Source organism: Amphiura filiformis, unplaced genomic scaffold, assembly GCF_039555335.1.
Source record: "Amphiura filiformis unplaced genomic scaffold, Afil_fr2py scaffold_55, whole genome shotgun sequence".
Classification (NCBI taxonomy): Eukaryota; Metazoa; Echinodermata; class Ophiuroidea; order Amphilepidida; family Amphiuridae; genus Amphiura; species Amphiura filiformis.
The window spans coordinates 648,496-665,839 of record NW_027305519.1 but is presented as its reverse complement, the minus strand read 5'-3'; the positions used below and the strand labels follow the sequence as shown (position 1 = coordinate 665,839).

Here is a 17,344-nt window from a genome sequence, read left to right as displayed (position 1 = left end):
TTTGCTTCTAATATTGAAATCGCACTGATCAATCTAACTCAAAAGTTGAATTAGGCCTGTTTTGATCATAAGCCTCCATGTAGAGCAAAAATCAGATCACATACTTTTAAGATGATACATCTGTGAAAGAAATCTTTCGAGTTTTGAGCTTGTAATTTTCGCCATCAAATAATGTTCAGGTTTTGCCACTGCCACATACAACACTTGCGATTCTCTCCATGGGGGCTTTCTCAAAATCATTTCTGATGCTCATTCAACACTCATTCTTACAATATTTTCTGAATTGTGTTAAGCCTACCTAAAATCTATTTTATCAGAACTTACCAGCTTTGTAATTTCTTTAGTTATGGCTTTAACTCTCGACATTCTTTCCTTTGATGATAATGCTTGCTCATCAGCCTCCTCATCGACTATCTCCTCTACTTTTTTCAGCTCCTCTTCATTCTTTTTTACTCTCTCCCACTCTTTTGCCATTTCTTTCAGTGCTTCTTTTTTCTTCTCATCAGTGCTCTGGTCTGAAAAAAGGTAAAATATTCAATGTAAAGTACTGAAGCTCTATGTCTAACAAGTAGATTATACGACCATATTCACATACATGTAGACTATAGTCGAATTTTGATAAATGAAAATATATTATTATTAATCACGATGAACGCATAATGTTGGATTCAAAATTATACAGATATTTATTAAAATTAACAGTAAAACGGTCATAAAGAGTTTATATAATTAGTGACAGTAAAAGTAAATTGAATGCAACATATATATTGTATAAATCATAATCAATGGCTCACTTCAATCTGATTTTGGAATCTACCCCCGGAATCTACCAGTTTGTTGATCGCGAAAGCCAGAGTAAAAAGTCCGACTATGTACATTGGATTGTAAGCAGAATTTTACCCCAGGACTTTGTTCTCTAACACACCCTATCAATCACAATTGTTTATCAATCCAATTTAACCACAAGCAATAAGCATGGTAGTACAAGACGTGCTAGATGTATGATAAAAGACACTTAATTTCAAAATATGATTAATTGCCGAGCTTTGTAGATTTTTTGGTTCTTTTTTGTTTGTCTGTTGTTTTAAATTTTTATTTTTTGCTGTTGTTTTTGTGTTTTCTGTTTGGTAACTTTTCTGTAAAAGGGGATATGGCTACCTCTGGCCTTATTGGCCTTTTGACCATCTCCTCCATGATTCGTTGATGGTATTTTGATGTAATGATATTTTAGTGCGTATTTTGTTATTTTAGGTGAATTGTGGAAATGAATAAATGAATGATGAGAGTTTAACTTTCGCGCCAACACAAAAGCGCCGCAAATACCACAGAGAGTTGTGTACAATGTAGTTCATGGTAATGGCATGTGCCCGGAGGATTTAAACCATAACAAGATCTGGGCGATCAATCACAAGGCAGATTCATTCAAAGATGCATTACATCATGGCTAATTTTAGTAGGCCAAAAATCTGACAATCTCATCCATAGACAACCGTGTTAAACAAGTTAAACACAATCAAAATTAAGTAAGTAGTCCACTTGGGAAGCGCTCACAAACAGAGGGAGTACGGGTACTGAAAGGTTATCAGAGGTGAAAATGCGAACAAAACCAAACTTGCACTTAAAATCCAGGCTTGTTCCTAGTGGTTTATTGTTCTTGTTAGTGTTACACTAGTTTTTTAATGATTAGAAATGTTGGTAATGCATGTACTTACCTTTGCTACGCAAGTAATTTGCCCTAAATGCCCGATGCAACAGCTGAGCCCTACTTGTGGTTGCGTTGGAGGTAATAGTTGAAACATTGAATGGCTTACGCCTCTCCCTCACAACGCCCTCCTCCTTATCTTTCTTTTCCTTCTGGTTTTTGATCCAGTTCTGTAAAGTTACAAAATAGTAACAACATTAACTTTACCAAAGTATACATTAAGATTCAACAGCATAATTTTTTTTCCATGGTCGCATGTCATAAGGTGTGCATATGCAAAATGGAGGTGGTGGAACATACATTTTTCCGCACTATGTTCGGGATAAATTATTGTAGCACCCCTGAAATTATTGTGTAAAAGGTCTCATTTTAAAGCGTAAAGTATGAGTAACAAATACTGCTACAATTAAAGCAATACAATGTTGTTGGTTCCGTCGGAACCGGGGTGGCCATGGCTGCGCCACTTTTTTTCATCAAAATAGCAAAACATACTGCAGTTACTGTCCGTTTTCCTATACACAATACACAGTGCTCTCACCATTGACGCGTGACCTCTACAAATGATGTATGTTGGAAGAATGGACACTTGCTTAGTTAACATCACTGTGTGAAAAATAACCAGCCAATATTTTTAAAAATTTATTCTCCCAAACTTCTAGCAAATATGTTTCTCTAACATGACCTAAAATTACAGCTAGGTTAGATGTTCAGAAATGGTTGCACTTTTGTAAAATATGAGTGAGGGCAAAGCATAGCCAACTCCCGTGTTAATTGAATGGAGATTTGACCGAAAATATTGAGCTATATTGGTAACGGGCAGCTCCGTTCTGAAGGATGCCACAAAAAACGGTACAAGCTACATTTAAACTATTCTAAATAGATTCTAGAAAATATAGTTTTGTAACATGTCCTAAATTTTTAGCTAATTTAGATGTTTGGAGAGGGTCGCACTTTTGTGTTTTAGGAAGGATATGTAAACGACAGATAACACCAAAAATATGAAGAAATTATTTCCAAACCGTGTTAAGTCAACAATCATTATGTTGCTCATTTTGAAGAATGCTGGTTAACAAAAAGCAGGTCTTTGTCTCATTTCGTGAACAAAGGTACACATACCATTGTTTCCTTTCGCTTCCTTTATAATCGGTTACCCAACTGAAGCTATAATACCAGCTTTATTGCGATGTCGCACATTGAAAACAGACACTTGTGCACAACCAGAAAAGATCTGATTTAATCAGTTGAGCTGCTTCAATGAGTGTTATTTTGGTTTCATAGCTTTTAATGGGGTTTAAGGGATGAGTCTATAGGAATAACGACCAAACAAAGAAATTTTTGTTTAAGCCGTAATATTGTAGTCTTTCAACCCTTTCACAACTTCAGCTGTGTAACATACAAAAATTCCCGCTAAAAAGTGGTTCTTTTCATTTTAGAAAATACATTAATAATCGCATTGGACTTTTCATTATCGCATTTATAAGTGACCACCAGCCTATAATGTTCTAATCACACTATAGACTGGGATTACATGTGACGCCATTGCCAGGCAATTGGTCTCTATTGTTCCTTGTCCGGAAATATGCCCACGCAGTCAGGGACCGTGCTTTTAAAACTCCCGCCAGATCACAATAAGGCCATTGAACTGCTAGCAGCCATACGTACTCATTGAAGTATAACGGTAGCACGTTCCCTTACCGACTCATTATTAATGTGTGGAAAGGGGTCAGGGACGGCATTCTGATCATTCTAATCCTTTCTTTTGAGGTCAATAGATAAAAGAAAGGCCTTGAACACAGGTGCCGAGTTGTAGATAATATTTAATCATCAAAGCTGATGGCATAAGAAATTTCGAGGAGGCAGCGCTTATTATTTCTTGTAAACACAATCTAATGTGGTACTCACTACATGTAGAAGGCCGGGCGGGTCTGCAAATTAGTGCATGAAGCTAGTAAAGATATAGCTTTATGTTCAGTTTAATCAATTAAAATACTGGTACTATGGCTGGATATCAAAAAAATCGCGAGGCATTAAGTATTAATTTTTATATTATTATGACAAAATCCAGTCCCTTCTCAATTGAATAGGCTCCGAGATTAGACTTTCCTTTCCAAAGATACATTATATGGCCTAGAGGACATGATATAGGCCTAATCTAAACCCATCTTCGGTATCCAGAAACCTTCACAGTCTGAGCGGCGCTTGCACTTCGCATGATCGCATTAAACTAGACAAAGTTCGCTAAACTGAGGCCTGCTTCAATTGCCAACCTTATCGAGTTAGAGGGGCGAGTTTGAGGTTTCATAGTCATCTATTACCTATACCATTTTTCACCCCGATGTGGCAGTGATGTCAACGCTGTGAACAGCTGTTTCGCTCGCCAAGATCTATGCGGTGTCTTTAAGCGCGCGTGCGTTGTATATCGAACTCCAGCGAGTGATGCTGCGCCTAATACAATTCGTTTCATATCTCTTTCCCGCCATGAGTGTCGCAAAATACATCATCTCCCCGGGGAGTACAGAGTTCTGTTCATTGCATTCTGGAAAACGGACATTTCGGCTGGTGCCTTCATCACGATAATGGCGCGCGATCACGAACACCGGCAAGCGGCAGAGCAACCAATGACAAGTCTTGATTGTGTCCGATGTCTGCAATGCGCGTGCGCCTACCACGCCGCCATTGCAACCGGCATGGTAGTATGAATTCTGCACAGAGGAGTAAGATATCTTACTCCTCTGTGGAAACCAGCTTTATACTGATCGTGACCCGGATGTGACGCCACTGTCACATCATAGGTGAAATAAATCTCGGTACCAGCGGTTTGTGCTCCTCCGTCAGCGTTAGTGACGGAGGAGCACGAACCGGCTGGTACCAAGACTAGGTGAAATGGTATTGAACAACGCAAACCAGCCAAATTTGTCATAAGTTTGAATAGCCATTAGAACAACCGTGAATATAGTGTCAGAAAGTCTTACACATCTTAGTATAACCTTGTCGCTTAGTGTGATACTGAATGCAGCGCCATATTTGGAATATATTCGTACACGGTGTGGGCAAATAGTTGCTCAAATGTAGGCTAAGCAGGCCTAAATCATGAAAATCGCATAATCGGAATAATACTAACCAGTAACGGACACTGAGACAGCACTACGCTTGAAGTTTGAGGTAAGAAAGCTTATCCTTGTTATAAAAAACAAGGAAAAGGCAGTCATTTTTATCACAACGCGATATTTTAAAAAAGTACATTTTGAGAGGGCCTACGCTGGTTCTTTTGATTCTAGTGTAAAATCTGTTCATCACATGTAGTCCGATTTGGTATCTATGGTCTCATCAAAGTCTTGAGAACTCTTTTTGATGTTATGTTGGTTAACAAAAACGATACTGTTAAAAATAGCGGTATTTATGCAAGCTTAATGTATCTATTGTGTAAAATGCATTGAAAATTGTCGGCTAAAGAGGGCATAAATTAAAATCGCAAGAGTAATAGCAACAATAACTATCTACATTCCAAGCGGAAACGCTTTTCAAAAACATACCACCTTTTTCTTTCAATCGCTGAAACCGAAATATGAAATTCCAGGCCATCTGTAAAAAAGTGCGTGAGCAGAAATGACCATGAACTTGGGTCACCAAAACAAGTGTTTATATTGGTGTCAGGCCTATCATAGTGATACAACAATTAGCCCCCAATAATGGCTTTCATTTGAACCGTTATTTGTTAAACTCCGATTTTTACTTTTTTTTAAATCAATGAATGTATCAAAAAACTTTTCGAAAGTCGATTTAAAATGGCATAACCCGTTAAGTCCTGCAAAGGTCGAGATGAATTCTACTGTAGACATGACTGCATCATGATGCAGATTTTGGTATCAGGTGAAAGCTCATTATACATTTTTCTCATTAACTTGTTGAAATTAGGCATTCCAAATTGGGAATTTCTGGAGAAATCATCAAAAACAATTGTTGATTTAGTCTCGACTGTGGTAGTACGTTTGAGACTAAAATTCAACAGTTTTTCGATGATATCTCGGAAATATGCCGATTTGGAACTCATAATTTCACTACATATGTTAATAAGAAAAATATGATCTCTCATTTGATATCAAATTATTACGTGATCATCATGATTATGTATCACGCTGTATGTACATAATGTCAGTAAATCCATAAGGAATTAGTCGCATTTACAAGAATACATGAATTTTTGCATGAATGTTTGAAAGGAACAACATTTTATGTTATATTGGAATTTTAAAGAATTTGATTTTCCAATTAAAGGTCACCTTCCTTTTTTTATTTAAAGATATGAGTGTGCATGCCTGGTGTGCATGTAGCTGGTCATATGTCATGAATTGGTCATCCTTTGAATAATAACATAATGTTTAAAATGATAAAAATATCACCAATTTTGATTGACTTCAACACAACTTTTATGAATACATTTTAGACCATTATTAGCATATATTTCTGGAAAGCTTATATTACAAATATATGCCAAATCAACAAAGTATAACATCATAATACAGAGTGGGTAAAATATACATGGTGGAATATCAACAAAGTTAGCATTTTCCTTAATTGTCAATGTGAAGCCCATATTTTCTTTTTCTGAAAGAAATGTAGCTCATAATAAATATGGAATTAGAAAGACATTGCATGGGCCCTTCAAACAAATTAGGAAGAGTTTGGTATCCCTTGCGAGTTGCGACTCTTGTTAACATACAGGGTGGTCAAAAATTGTAAGATAATTTTACAATTTGTATGATATTATCAATCAAAACTTTTTCCTCCATGTCTGCCACTAAAACTTATAGCATAATTGAATTCCTCATCAAAATTTCCTTAAAAATATGTTCACAAGCAGGGTGACTCAGGCAAGAGATAAGCCATTTAACTGTGTGCAATCCTATGGGGCTCACCCGCCCCGGCCCCTCCATCGACACATCTTACATTATATTGAAGTATAAATCTCAAAATAGTTGCCCAATTAACTTTTAGAGTCACACCTCAGAACAAAGGGCCTAAGTGGTTACAGAAGTAATATTTTGACCCACATGGAAAAAATCAATTATTTAGCATAAATTGTAAATTTGTTCCCAAGATGTTATATATGATTTGTTTGTTTGTTGTTGTTGTTGTTGGATTTTCTTAATTTATCTTTTCATTGGTTGTGCTATTTTACTTTCCTACCCAATTTGCAAACTTTATCCGTATGATCAAAATAACTGAAAGCTAAATATAAAATGAATGGAAATGCATTTGAAAAAATAGGGTCTTTTGGTGACAAATCAGATGTTGCAAACGTCAACAAATTCCAACCTCATCTACTCTTATTCCTCTCCTCTCCAACCTCATCTACTCTTATTCCTCTCCTTGCATGGGTAGCATCTGTCAGGTTGGTGTTGTGCCTTGTCAGGATTTTCTTGACCCCCTCATCAATCCATCTTCTTCTTGGTCTTCCTAGAGGCTTGGTACCGGACAGTTTGCTGTTGTAGGTCCGCAGGGCTGGTTGATTTGCGGGTATGCGCATAAGATGACCAAACCATTTGATGCGATGGCTTTCAATCTGGTCTAGCATAGGCGTGGTGCCAACCATGTCTCTGATGACTTCATTCCTAATTTTGTCCCGTCGTGTCTTGTTTACAGCTTTTCGTAGGCATTTCATTTCACAGGTGGTGATCTTCCGTTCAGTCTTTTTGTTCATAGCCCATGTTTGTGCCTGGTAGCAGAGAGTCGGAGTATAGATTGCGTTGATGATTGTTCTTTTTGCATCCATTGGTACGGCTGGGTGGGAAAGTATAGACCCAATCATGAAGGTGATGTTGTTTGCTTTCTGGCATCTGGTTTCAATTTCTCGGTCTATCTTCCCGTCTTCAGTAAAGATGCTGCCCATATACTTAAACTCCATTTGTTTACATGTACAGTAAAACAGCCTCAAAAGCTTTCAAATTAATAAATAGCGTACTAACCTGCACTTGTTTCTTTTCCAACCTGGTTTTTGCCATCACTTCTTGCACCATCTTTTTCGCCTCCTGTGTCCCACTGCTCTTCATTCCTTTATCCCAGTACTCCTTTAATATTGCTCTTTGCTCATCAGTAAACCTATTCCTGTAATAAATCAGCGAAGTATGTATTTTGTATGAAAATATATGTTGTAAGCATTTTTGTATTGACAGTGTGTGCATTTTCCCCTACCATTTTCCCATATAGTTTTGTATGACTATTAAAACATTCCCATATAAGCATAAGTTAATTTTGACCTTCTACCACATGATCTCTACATTCTCAGACCATTATCTTTTTCCCAATTCTTCCCACTTTTTTTTTACTGAATACATTTAGGAACTAAGAGGGCTGTCATTTTCTTTGGAAGGGGGTGGGTCATGAATATACTGAGGGAGGGGGCTCATAGAATTTTTAGACCAAAAATAGGGGGTTATAATTTGTTTACACCAAAAATAGGGGGGGGGGGTTATAGAATTATTAAGGGCTGGTGACCCAAAATTTTTGTACGCTGCACAAGCAATCTTTTAACTTACTATCAAAATGTATGCACAATCTTTAGATATATGATTCAAAATGTTTGCACGGTCCGTGCACCTTCTATACACTTACGATCAAAATTTTAACGCACTCCGCACACTTTTTTCGCATTTAAGTTTTTGTGCGCTCCGCGTCTTAGTTCCAGCAATGAATAATTTGTAGTCAGTCTGTGAAGGCAGAAGGGGGGGTCATAAAATTTTTCGATCTGAGATATGATGGGTCGTAAAATAATTTAACCCGCGATAGGGGGGTTATGAAAAAAATTTACTCCGGTCACCGACATATTCATGACCCACCCCCTTCCGAAGAAAATGACATCCCCCTGAAAGAGTAACCAATACGTAAAGTCAGTACCAGGGTCAAATTAAAATTCTCAAAGACTGTCTAGTACAACATTAAGGGATCTAGAATGAGCGTTTATGGTGGTTCGACAATATTTTTTGTGGGACATGAGAGCACCTCAGACGTATCGAATTGCATTCTGAATACGAAGCATGTCTTTCTGATATCAAATAATTTTCATTTTTGAAATTCACGATATAAAATACAAATTTTATGACAAATTTGATAGTTTTCAAATTTTTGATATATACAACAATCATCGAAATAAATTTTATAAATCTAATGATAAATTCTTAAAGTGTATGTAGCTGGGAGGAAAAGCCGACGATCAATTGAAAATTTTGAAGATATGGATTTTTTTCCCAAAAAACCTTTTTTTTTTTTTTTGGTGTTTTGGAAAAAAAAATCCATATCTTCAATACGAAAGGTCAAAATTTTCAATTGATCGTCGGCTTTTCATCCCACCTACATACACTTTTAGTATAAATCATCAGATTTATAAAGTTTACTTCAAGTACTGTTATATCAAAAATATAAATTTTTAATGATTTGCCATAAAATGTGTATTACATTGTGAATTTCAAAAAATCAAAATTATTTGATATCAGAACGACATTCTTCGTATTCAGAATGCAATTCGATATGTCTGATGTGCTTTAATGTCCCACAATAAATACTGTCCAAACGTTCATACCCCTTCCCTTAACAACAAAAAACTGATTGGTCATGTGATGTGAATTGATTAAGGTTTAGGAAGGGGTGGATGGAGCAGGTTTATGCTGAGCAGACGTGTTTAAAGTATACGGAATAGTGATACTCCCGAATGATTTTTTTTCTGTATCTTCATAACACAGCAAGGTTTTGAGATGGCTTGTATTTAATTTAAGCCATAACTTATCCGTGAATGTGATACGGACTGATGACAAATTTCACAGAATTGGAGGTAGAAATCAGAAATCAGGATTTCATTTAGGCCTAAGAAAGATGGGTTGATTGGCGTAACATAAAAATTAGGGTAGGTAGGTAGGGATTATTTTTTAACTTTTAAAGCTGTAAATTGCACTGATGCGATAAGGCCTTGGAACTCTTCTTCTTCATTTTTTTATTTGCTTTTTTATTTGATTTTTAAAAAATTTATAAAAATATAACAAGAGTAAACTTAGATGAAACCATCACTACAGATAAAGTGCTCAACTAAAAAGGAGCAGAAATATATTTAAATGTAGTGAATCTTGGTATTATTTTAAACCATCATTCGACACAGCACTGTTTCGTATAGGTGTTGGCACACCTACACATCATCAGTGGAATGAGAGCACAAGCAATATAAATATTTACTTTTAAAGAAAAAAAAAGAAAAGAAAAAGAAAAAAGTCTATGGTATGGTCAGGTCTAAGTTTAGGATAGGTCGGGTTTCGCCAATCAAACATTTTAGGCCTTATAAATAAAACTGTAATAATTTTTAAAAGTGAATAAAACATAATGAAGAAATCAAAAAATGTGTGTTGTTGTTTTCATGTGTATAAAAAGTGTGTATACTGTGTAATAAAAACTTTCGTCAAATGGACCATAAAACAGAAAAGACACGGAAAGTGACAGTTTGGTAGTGTGCCCTCCCCAAATTGATCTGAAATTGTATAAAATCCCATAGGAAAATTGCAGAATAATGGCTTGAGCCCTCTCCTCATCAGACCTGGTGATGATGACCCCATGTGATGATATGATGACCCACGCTATGCTAAGGGAAAAAAAGAAAGAGAGGAAGATGAAGATAATTTTCATTTTCTCGGGTGCGGTTTTGAATCACCGACCCCTCGGGTATAAGACACACGGACGGCCATACCTTGCCACGGAGGATTACTTTGACCGGCCAAGCTTACTTTGACCATTATATGTGCTTGCGCATGATGATGCGATCACATCACATGGAATACCTGCACTCAGTTTCTTTTGCTGTTGTCGCTTTTTGTGGCTTTTAGATGGGTTAGGGTTAGTGAACAAAGGAAGGAACGAAGGAAGGAAGGAAGGAAGGAAGAAGATGAACATGATGAAGAGAATTTTAATTTTCTCGGGTGCGGTTTCAAATCCCCGACCCCTCGGGTGCTAGACACACGGACGGCCATGCCACGGAGGACAGCCTTGGCCGGTCAAGCTTTCCGTGACCATGTACTTTTGCATGATGACCCAATTGCATCACATGGAGCGCTCGCAGTTTTTGCATTACAAACTATCTCTATTGCAATGAGGACATTTGATTATTAGGTACGATGTCATGGCTCAACAGAGCATTCAGCCAATAAGAATAAGCCCTGTGTATGTATCACACAGACACTTTACATGCAATCATATTCTGTATAGTATTAGTAAACATTTTTGAATGAAATTTAATAAGGAATTCATTACCCGGTAATTCAAATACCATTTCTTTTGGTGCAGGGGATGGAGAAAAAAGTTTTGATTGAGAAAGTCACAAAAAATATTTATATAAAATTAGATACAATTTTTGAACAAAGTGTATATCTTATTCAGTGGCGTAGATTTCTTTTTTGACATTTGGGGGGGGGGGGGGGTGTAGTTGGACACATTTCTTGAAGTATTGTTTAAAATCCACCACCATTTGGTAACAGAATAAGGTAGTGATACAATTATGCGCGAAGCGTGCAAAAATATTGCCATATTGAAGCTAAACACAGATGTCCAGAAAATACAATGCTAAGATTTGACCCAGATGACCTTTGACCGGACACCTCTGACCCCTGCATGATATTCCATAACCTTCCCCTGGCCATGAGGTATGAGGTTTGTTGCCACCGAGTTTGAGCCCTGTACCTCTTACAGACATCCAGATAATGAAATTCTAAGATTTAACCCCAGATGACCTTTGAGCTGACCAGTGCAAAGTGTTCCAAAATGTTCCCCTGGTCGTTAATTTTTTTGTCATCGAGTTTGAGCCCCATACCCCTTACAGATCCAGAAAATGCATTTCTAAAATTTGACCTCTGCCTGACCTTTGACCTGACCCTGCAAAATGTTCCCCATGAGATTTGTTGTCACATGAGTTTGAGCCCCGTATTCCTTATAGATATCCAAAAAAATGAAATGATAAGATTTGACCCCATACAACCTTTGACCTGACCCCTGCAAAGTGTTCCAAAATGTTCCCCTGATCATTAAGTTTGTTGTCACCGAGTTTGAGCCTGTACCCCTACACTACAGATGTCCAGGAAATGCATTTCTAGAATTTGATCTCTACATGACGTTTGAAGTGACCCGTGCAAAATGTTTCCCATGTCATGAGATTTGTTGTCACTGAGTTTGAGCCCCCTTACAGATAATGCAATTGTAAGAATGTACCCCCTTAATGACCTTTGACCCCAATTCAGTGTACAAGTTAAAGACACTGGGTAAAGTCAATGCATATGGCTCAAAATAAGCTAAGGTGTCATAAAAGTGTAACACACAATTATTTTTCCAGCTCTTTTCTTTTGGTCTCCAACCAGGTTTAAATTATAGTATGCACATATATCGCTCATAATACACTAAAAGAAAGATAAGATAGACCATTTACTTCACAAATTTAATTTTCTAGTTTGACGTTATAACAGACACAATTTTGATGATTTTCTGCAATCAAATAAAATTTATAAAGTATTACATAAGGTATTTTGTGGTTATTTAGTGTAGTCAGCAACTGATTGTTGAGCTGTCAAGCCATAACATACGCAAGATGTCTGTCAAATGTAACATACAGAATAATAATTTGGCAAAAAACAGTAGTTCAAGATGGGAAATTGAATAAAGATCACATGCAGTTTATAAATCACATGTTTTAAAACACTTTTATAAACTCTAAACTATCATCATAATGTGAACATCAAGTGAAATTTTTTTTAACAAATTATGATGTTATTTTGACGACACATACAAATCTTATGTATGTTACTTATCAAAATGTTTGACAGACAACACTCAATGGATTGTGTCATCAAAAAGCTTCTGTGATAGTGCCACAAAGCTAGGTCCTATGTCATGTAGCATATTAGCTGTATCACCCTAAGAGGAATTACAGCACCGTTTGTGATGTTATATTTTGACAGACATTTCAAGAAAAATTTTAAAATTGTTATATGTTCAAAAAAGATGGCAACTTACAAATTGATTATAATATGGAGAAATGAAGTTATTTACAATAGATTTACCCTTTAGTTTATGCTTCAAGTCTTTGTTTATAAAAAACTGAGGGACTTCAAAATCAATCAAAAGTTTGACAGACAATAGTAACATACGCAAAGGCAAACTTTTAAATCCTTTTCTTGATACTTATAATTCATAATGCCTTTTCTGTTTTTTTTTGATTGGTTTACTGCACCATTTTGGGAAACAGGTCACATGAATTTCTATAAGGATCCATAAAAAAATTAAAAGCTGTTGAAAAAAGTTTTGATGTTATAAACAAGAGTGTAAAAATAGGCATTTTACAGCTATTTTTATTATTTTTATTATTTAGAGTGAAAGGATTTTACTTAAATTGAATACCACTGCAAAACTAGTATTCCATTTCTAAATTATTAAAAAAAGATGTCAAAATATATGATGGACACCTCAGCATATTTTGAGCCAGCTCTCATTGAGCTATATAATCATGTGGCAGAAGAAGCATTTTGAAGGTATTTGGTTATATACAAGAAATTCCCCTTTGACCCCAAATTTGTCGGGAAGGATATGGCGGTATGCTGATCTGGGTCAATATGTTCTGGGCAGATGAGGTCCGACCAATTGCCTAAGACCTTGTGTGCGATCATGTGTGACAGGCAATTCCCGATAATAATCAAAGTTCCCTGCATTAACTCTGGTCTTAGCCAACCACAATTTGACCTTTGATACTTTTCATACTTGTAGCAGGGAAACTGGAATACTCCAGTTTTGATTTCTAGTAATGAATACCACTGCAATAGTATAAAATAAATAAAATAAATGATGGCATTATTACAGCTCCTTTCATGTATCCAAGTGCTTTGCATATAAGGCAAAAATAAAAAATAAAGATTGTTTGCTGCTTGTCCTCCACTGACCGACCCTAGTCTGGAAAATCTGGAATTTTTTTTGTTTTTTTGTTTTACTGTACAAATGAATACCGACCATAACAATAGGCCTATAGTTTTAGTTATGATTAATTGGGGTGCACATTCTCTTTTTCCTTCCTTTTACCTCATTTTTTGCAAATCACAAGGGGAATCACCCCTTGGGGGTTGTATTAGTACATGTAGGGAAGGGTTCAGACTTCAGACCCCGGGCTTCAGACCAAAGAAAGCAAAATTTTAATATCAAGTATAACAGAAATATATGGTTTCAAACAGTCCTACATGTACTATGACACAAGCCCGGACACAAGTGTTCCAACTATTTATGGCAGGGATTTGTAGCTTCATGAGTAGAGTAAAACCAGGATGACAAGACAGGGTGTTGGGGGGGGATAAACATGAAACCAGCAGGCTAAACCATGGTCAGACAGTAAAATGACATGGGTAGGTTTATTTCACCTTGAAGGCATGGATAGTCTTAGAAATAATGGGCTAATTTTCCCCTGGGATAATGGGTCATCTTTGTTTCCAGAGCTAGTAATAGTCAAAGCATGGACTGTAGAAATAAAAGACTGTAAAAAAATTTCACAGTCTAGTCCATGGTTATATTGTCTGGCAGTTTCATCATCTGACAAAATCAGTGAAGTGGCATTTGCTAGTATCACAAAACACAGGATTGGCAGTTGAAATCCACTTGGTTTTATAAATGATTTTGCATTTTGATGACCAAAAAACATTAAGATCATGCACAAGACACAGTTTTTTTTATAAAGTGTGACAGTCTAACCATTTTAAAACATAAGGATGACTTGCGCATCAATATTGCAAGTGTAGCACGATTTTTGTGACAACACCAGGGGGGGGGCACTCTACTTTAGAAGTGACCAGTATGTGCCAACCAGCGTCGCGAAGTAGGGGCTTATCGGGTACAAAGCGTTATTTTTTAAAGGGGGTCATTGGGTAGGCCCCCTATAATATTTTGAAAAAACGGGGTCATTGCACTTGCCAAAATGATACTCATGAGTATAAGATTTTTAAAAAAGGGTCATCGGGTAGAAAAGTTAAGCAAAATTATGAAACTTTCGGCATAATTTTGAAAAAATTGAGCAAAATTTGACAATTTCGGCATTTTTTTTGCCATTTTGATGATCATGCTATTCTAGAAAATCTAGAAAAAAAGGGGTCATTGGGTAGCCGCAACCAAAAAAGGGGGTCATTGGGTAGCCGCAACTAAAAAAAGGGGGATCATCGGGTATGACTTTTAAAAAAGGGGGTCATCGGGTATAGTCGACTTCAAAAGAAGTGCAAGGTATAGTCGACTTCAAAAATATGCAAGCAAAAGGAAGCTTGCCAGGGCTGTCAACTTTTTGGAATTGCTTGGCGTGTGTGTGAGGCATTGTCGAATAGAATTAAATTGTTTGCAGACTACAATGTTCATTGTGAGAATGAAGTGTTCTCCCCATGTCCCAGTGTTGTATTGAACAATAAAGTGATGCTGCTATTGTACCATAGAATGGGGGTGAATAGGGACACAGGGGTGAATAGGGACAAAAATGAGGAAATATAATTTTGTCACATTTGATTTTAAAAAACACTTATCTTTTTTTACTTTCTACAGATTGAAAGCGCAACCAAGGTCTCAGAATAAAGGGCTATCATTTACTTCAGAAGGGTGTTGGTCCCAAATATATGGGGGGGGTCATAAATGGACTAAATAAAAAAAAAAAAAAAAAAAAAAAAAAAAATAAAAAAATAAATAAATAAATAAATAAATAAATAAATAAATAAATAAATAAATAAATAAATAAATAAATAAATAAATAAATAAATAAATAAATAAATAAATAAATAAATAAATAAATAAATAAATAAATAAAAAATAAATAAATAAAAAATAAAAAATAAATAAATAAATAAATAAATAAATAAATAAATAAATAAATAAATAAATAAATAAATAAATAAATAAATAAATAAATAAATGAATGAATGAATGAATGAATGAATGAATGAATGAATGAATGAATGAATGAATTTGGAACATATGGGATTTGTTAAAGATTTAATGCAGCTCCCAGTTATAAACTCGATCCTTATTCGATTTGTATTTTGCATACCCTGAAGAGAATACAAAAATGTGCACAAGGGGCACATAATTTGCCCTTTTGAGGATGGGGCATGTTCGCCCTATATCTTCCCTGAGCGGACTTACCCCACATAGGCCTATGTTCAATTTTTTATACGGTAATGGTGGGGCATCATGGGTGGACATAAATATACGCCCTCAAAAGTTTGGCTCATGGGGCTACAGGAAACAAAGTTCTACAATCTAGAGAGTGCCAAAACTGTCCCTTTAATAGATTCCCCATTCTATGGTATTGAAGTGAAGTAATCTACATGTAAGATCTAGCAGGGGTCTAAAATTGTCAAAACAGCATTTCGATCGTATTTTTTACACTTTTTCTGGAAAAAAATTTTATAGGCCCTATGGGTGAATAAACTAATGTGCACGGGAGCTGTGAAACAAAACCCTTTTTTAATTTGGCCTTGGGTTTTTTTTACCATTCAATTCTGTGTAAAATCAGTGGCGTAGCTGGGATTTTTTCCAGGGGGGGGGCAAGCCTGTATGGGGCGGGGGCCCAAATCAAAAATTTTGCCGAAAAGGTTGACCCAATTTTTTTCCCTGTGGTTTGAAAAAGTGAAGAGCAAAAAAAAAAAAAAAAAAAATTTATAGGCGCTAGTGCCCTAAAACTAAAAGCAACACATTTTGATATAGGCTTTATAGCTTAAATAGTACCCTTTTTCCCATCCTCTCCCTTTTTTCTTCTCTCTCTCCTTTTTTCCTCTTTTTTCCATGCGCTAGGGGGCGGGGCCCAAATAGCGCTAGGTGGCGGGGCCCAAACAGGCAATTTTTGCCAGGGGGGCAATTTCCCCCGCCAGCTACGCCACTGTGTAAAATTCATGAATTGCAATTGCAAGGTGTTTGTCAACACATTGTATAAAAATCAAGGAGCCCTCTAATATTTTTGTTATTTCCAATGCAAGCCCTACCCATATTATGCTAGCTTGAAGAAAGTGCAATCCCCACCTGATGCCAATGACAATGTGTTTGAGAACTCAAGTTCTAAACATGTCTTTTCATCACACATGCACAAATTTAGAAACAAAGTAATTGGAAGCAAATACGAAAAATAACAAAAGTATTAAATCGGTGAGGATGGGGAATATCGTTTCATATTCGGAATCCCGTTCGGAATATTATTTACCGTCCATGATTACTACATGTAGGCCTTTGAATAGTACTGAGCTACCATCATCAAACCATGGGCAATGCCAATGTGGGTGACCATGAACAATAAACCCCGGGGCACTCACTGACATGACTGATACAGGCCTACAACGGGCCTACAACTGTAAAAGGACTAGTGTCGTGACTTACCTTGTGCTTGACATAATTTGATCGTAGTAGTTCGTAGTATTTACTGAAATTGCAGGTTGAAAACTGCTGAAAGTTCAACTGTCAACTGTAGCCCGCCCCTGAAATGATTACTCAGTAGAATCCGGCTGAAGTTTGGGCAGCGATCAAAAATCAAGTTTCATCCTCCACACGGAAAAATAGAGCAACTCCTATCTGGATTTTGCTGATCAAGATTCGGCTTTTCAGTTCGGGGGCACTGCT

At 36.4% G+C, this 17,344-nt stretch overlaps 1 protein-coding gene across 2 annotated transcripts in view; it reads right to left on the bottom strand.

Annotated features, from left to right (window-relative positions):
• The window catches only part of LOC140144453 (uncharacterized), a 31,132-nt gene extending 13,788 nt beyond the window's left edge, over nt 1-17,344 (bottom strand). The window contains exons 1-4 of one of the 2 annotated variants that reach the window (XM_072166264.1): nt 17,105-17,344; nt 7,669-7,807; nt 1,713-1,872; nt 325-515 (exon numbers count right to left, since the gene is read on the bottom strand). In XM_072166264.1, coding sequence (XP_072022365.1) covers nt 325-515; nt 1,713-1,872; nt 7,669-7,807; nt 17,105-17,118 — 504 coding nt within the window. In that variant the 5' untranslated portion in view covers nt 17,119-17,344. The remainder of the gene's footprint in view (nt 1-324; nt 516-1,712; nt 1,873-7,668; nt 7,808-17,104) is intronic. The other variant, XM_072166263.1, reaches the window with a different exon arrangement.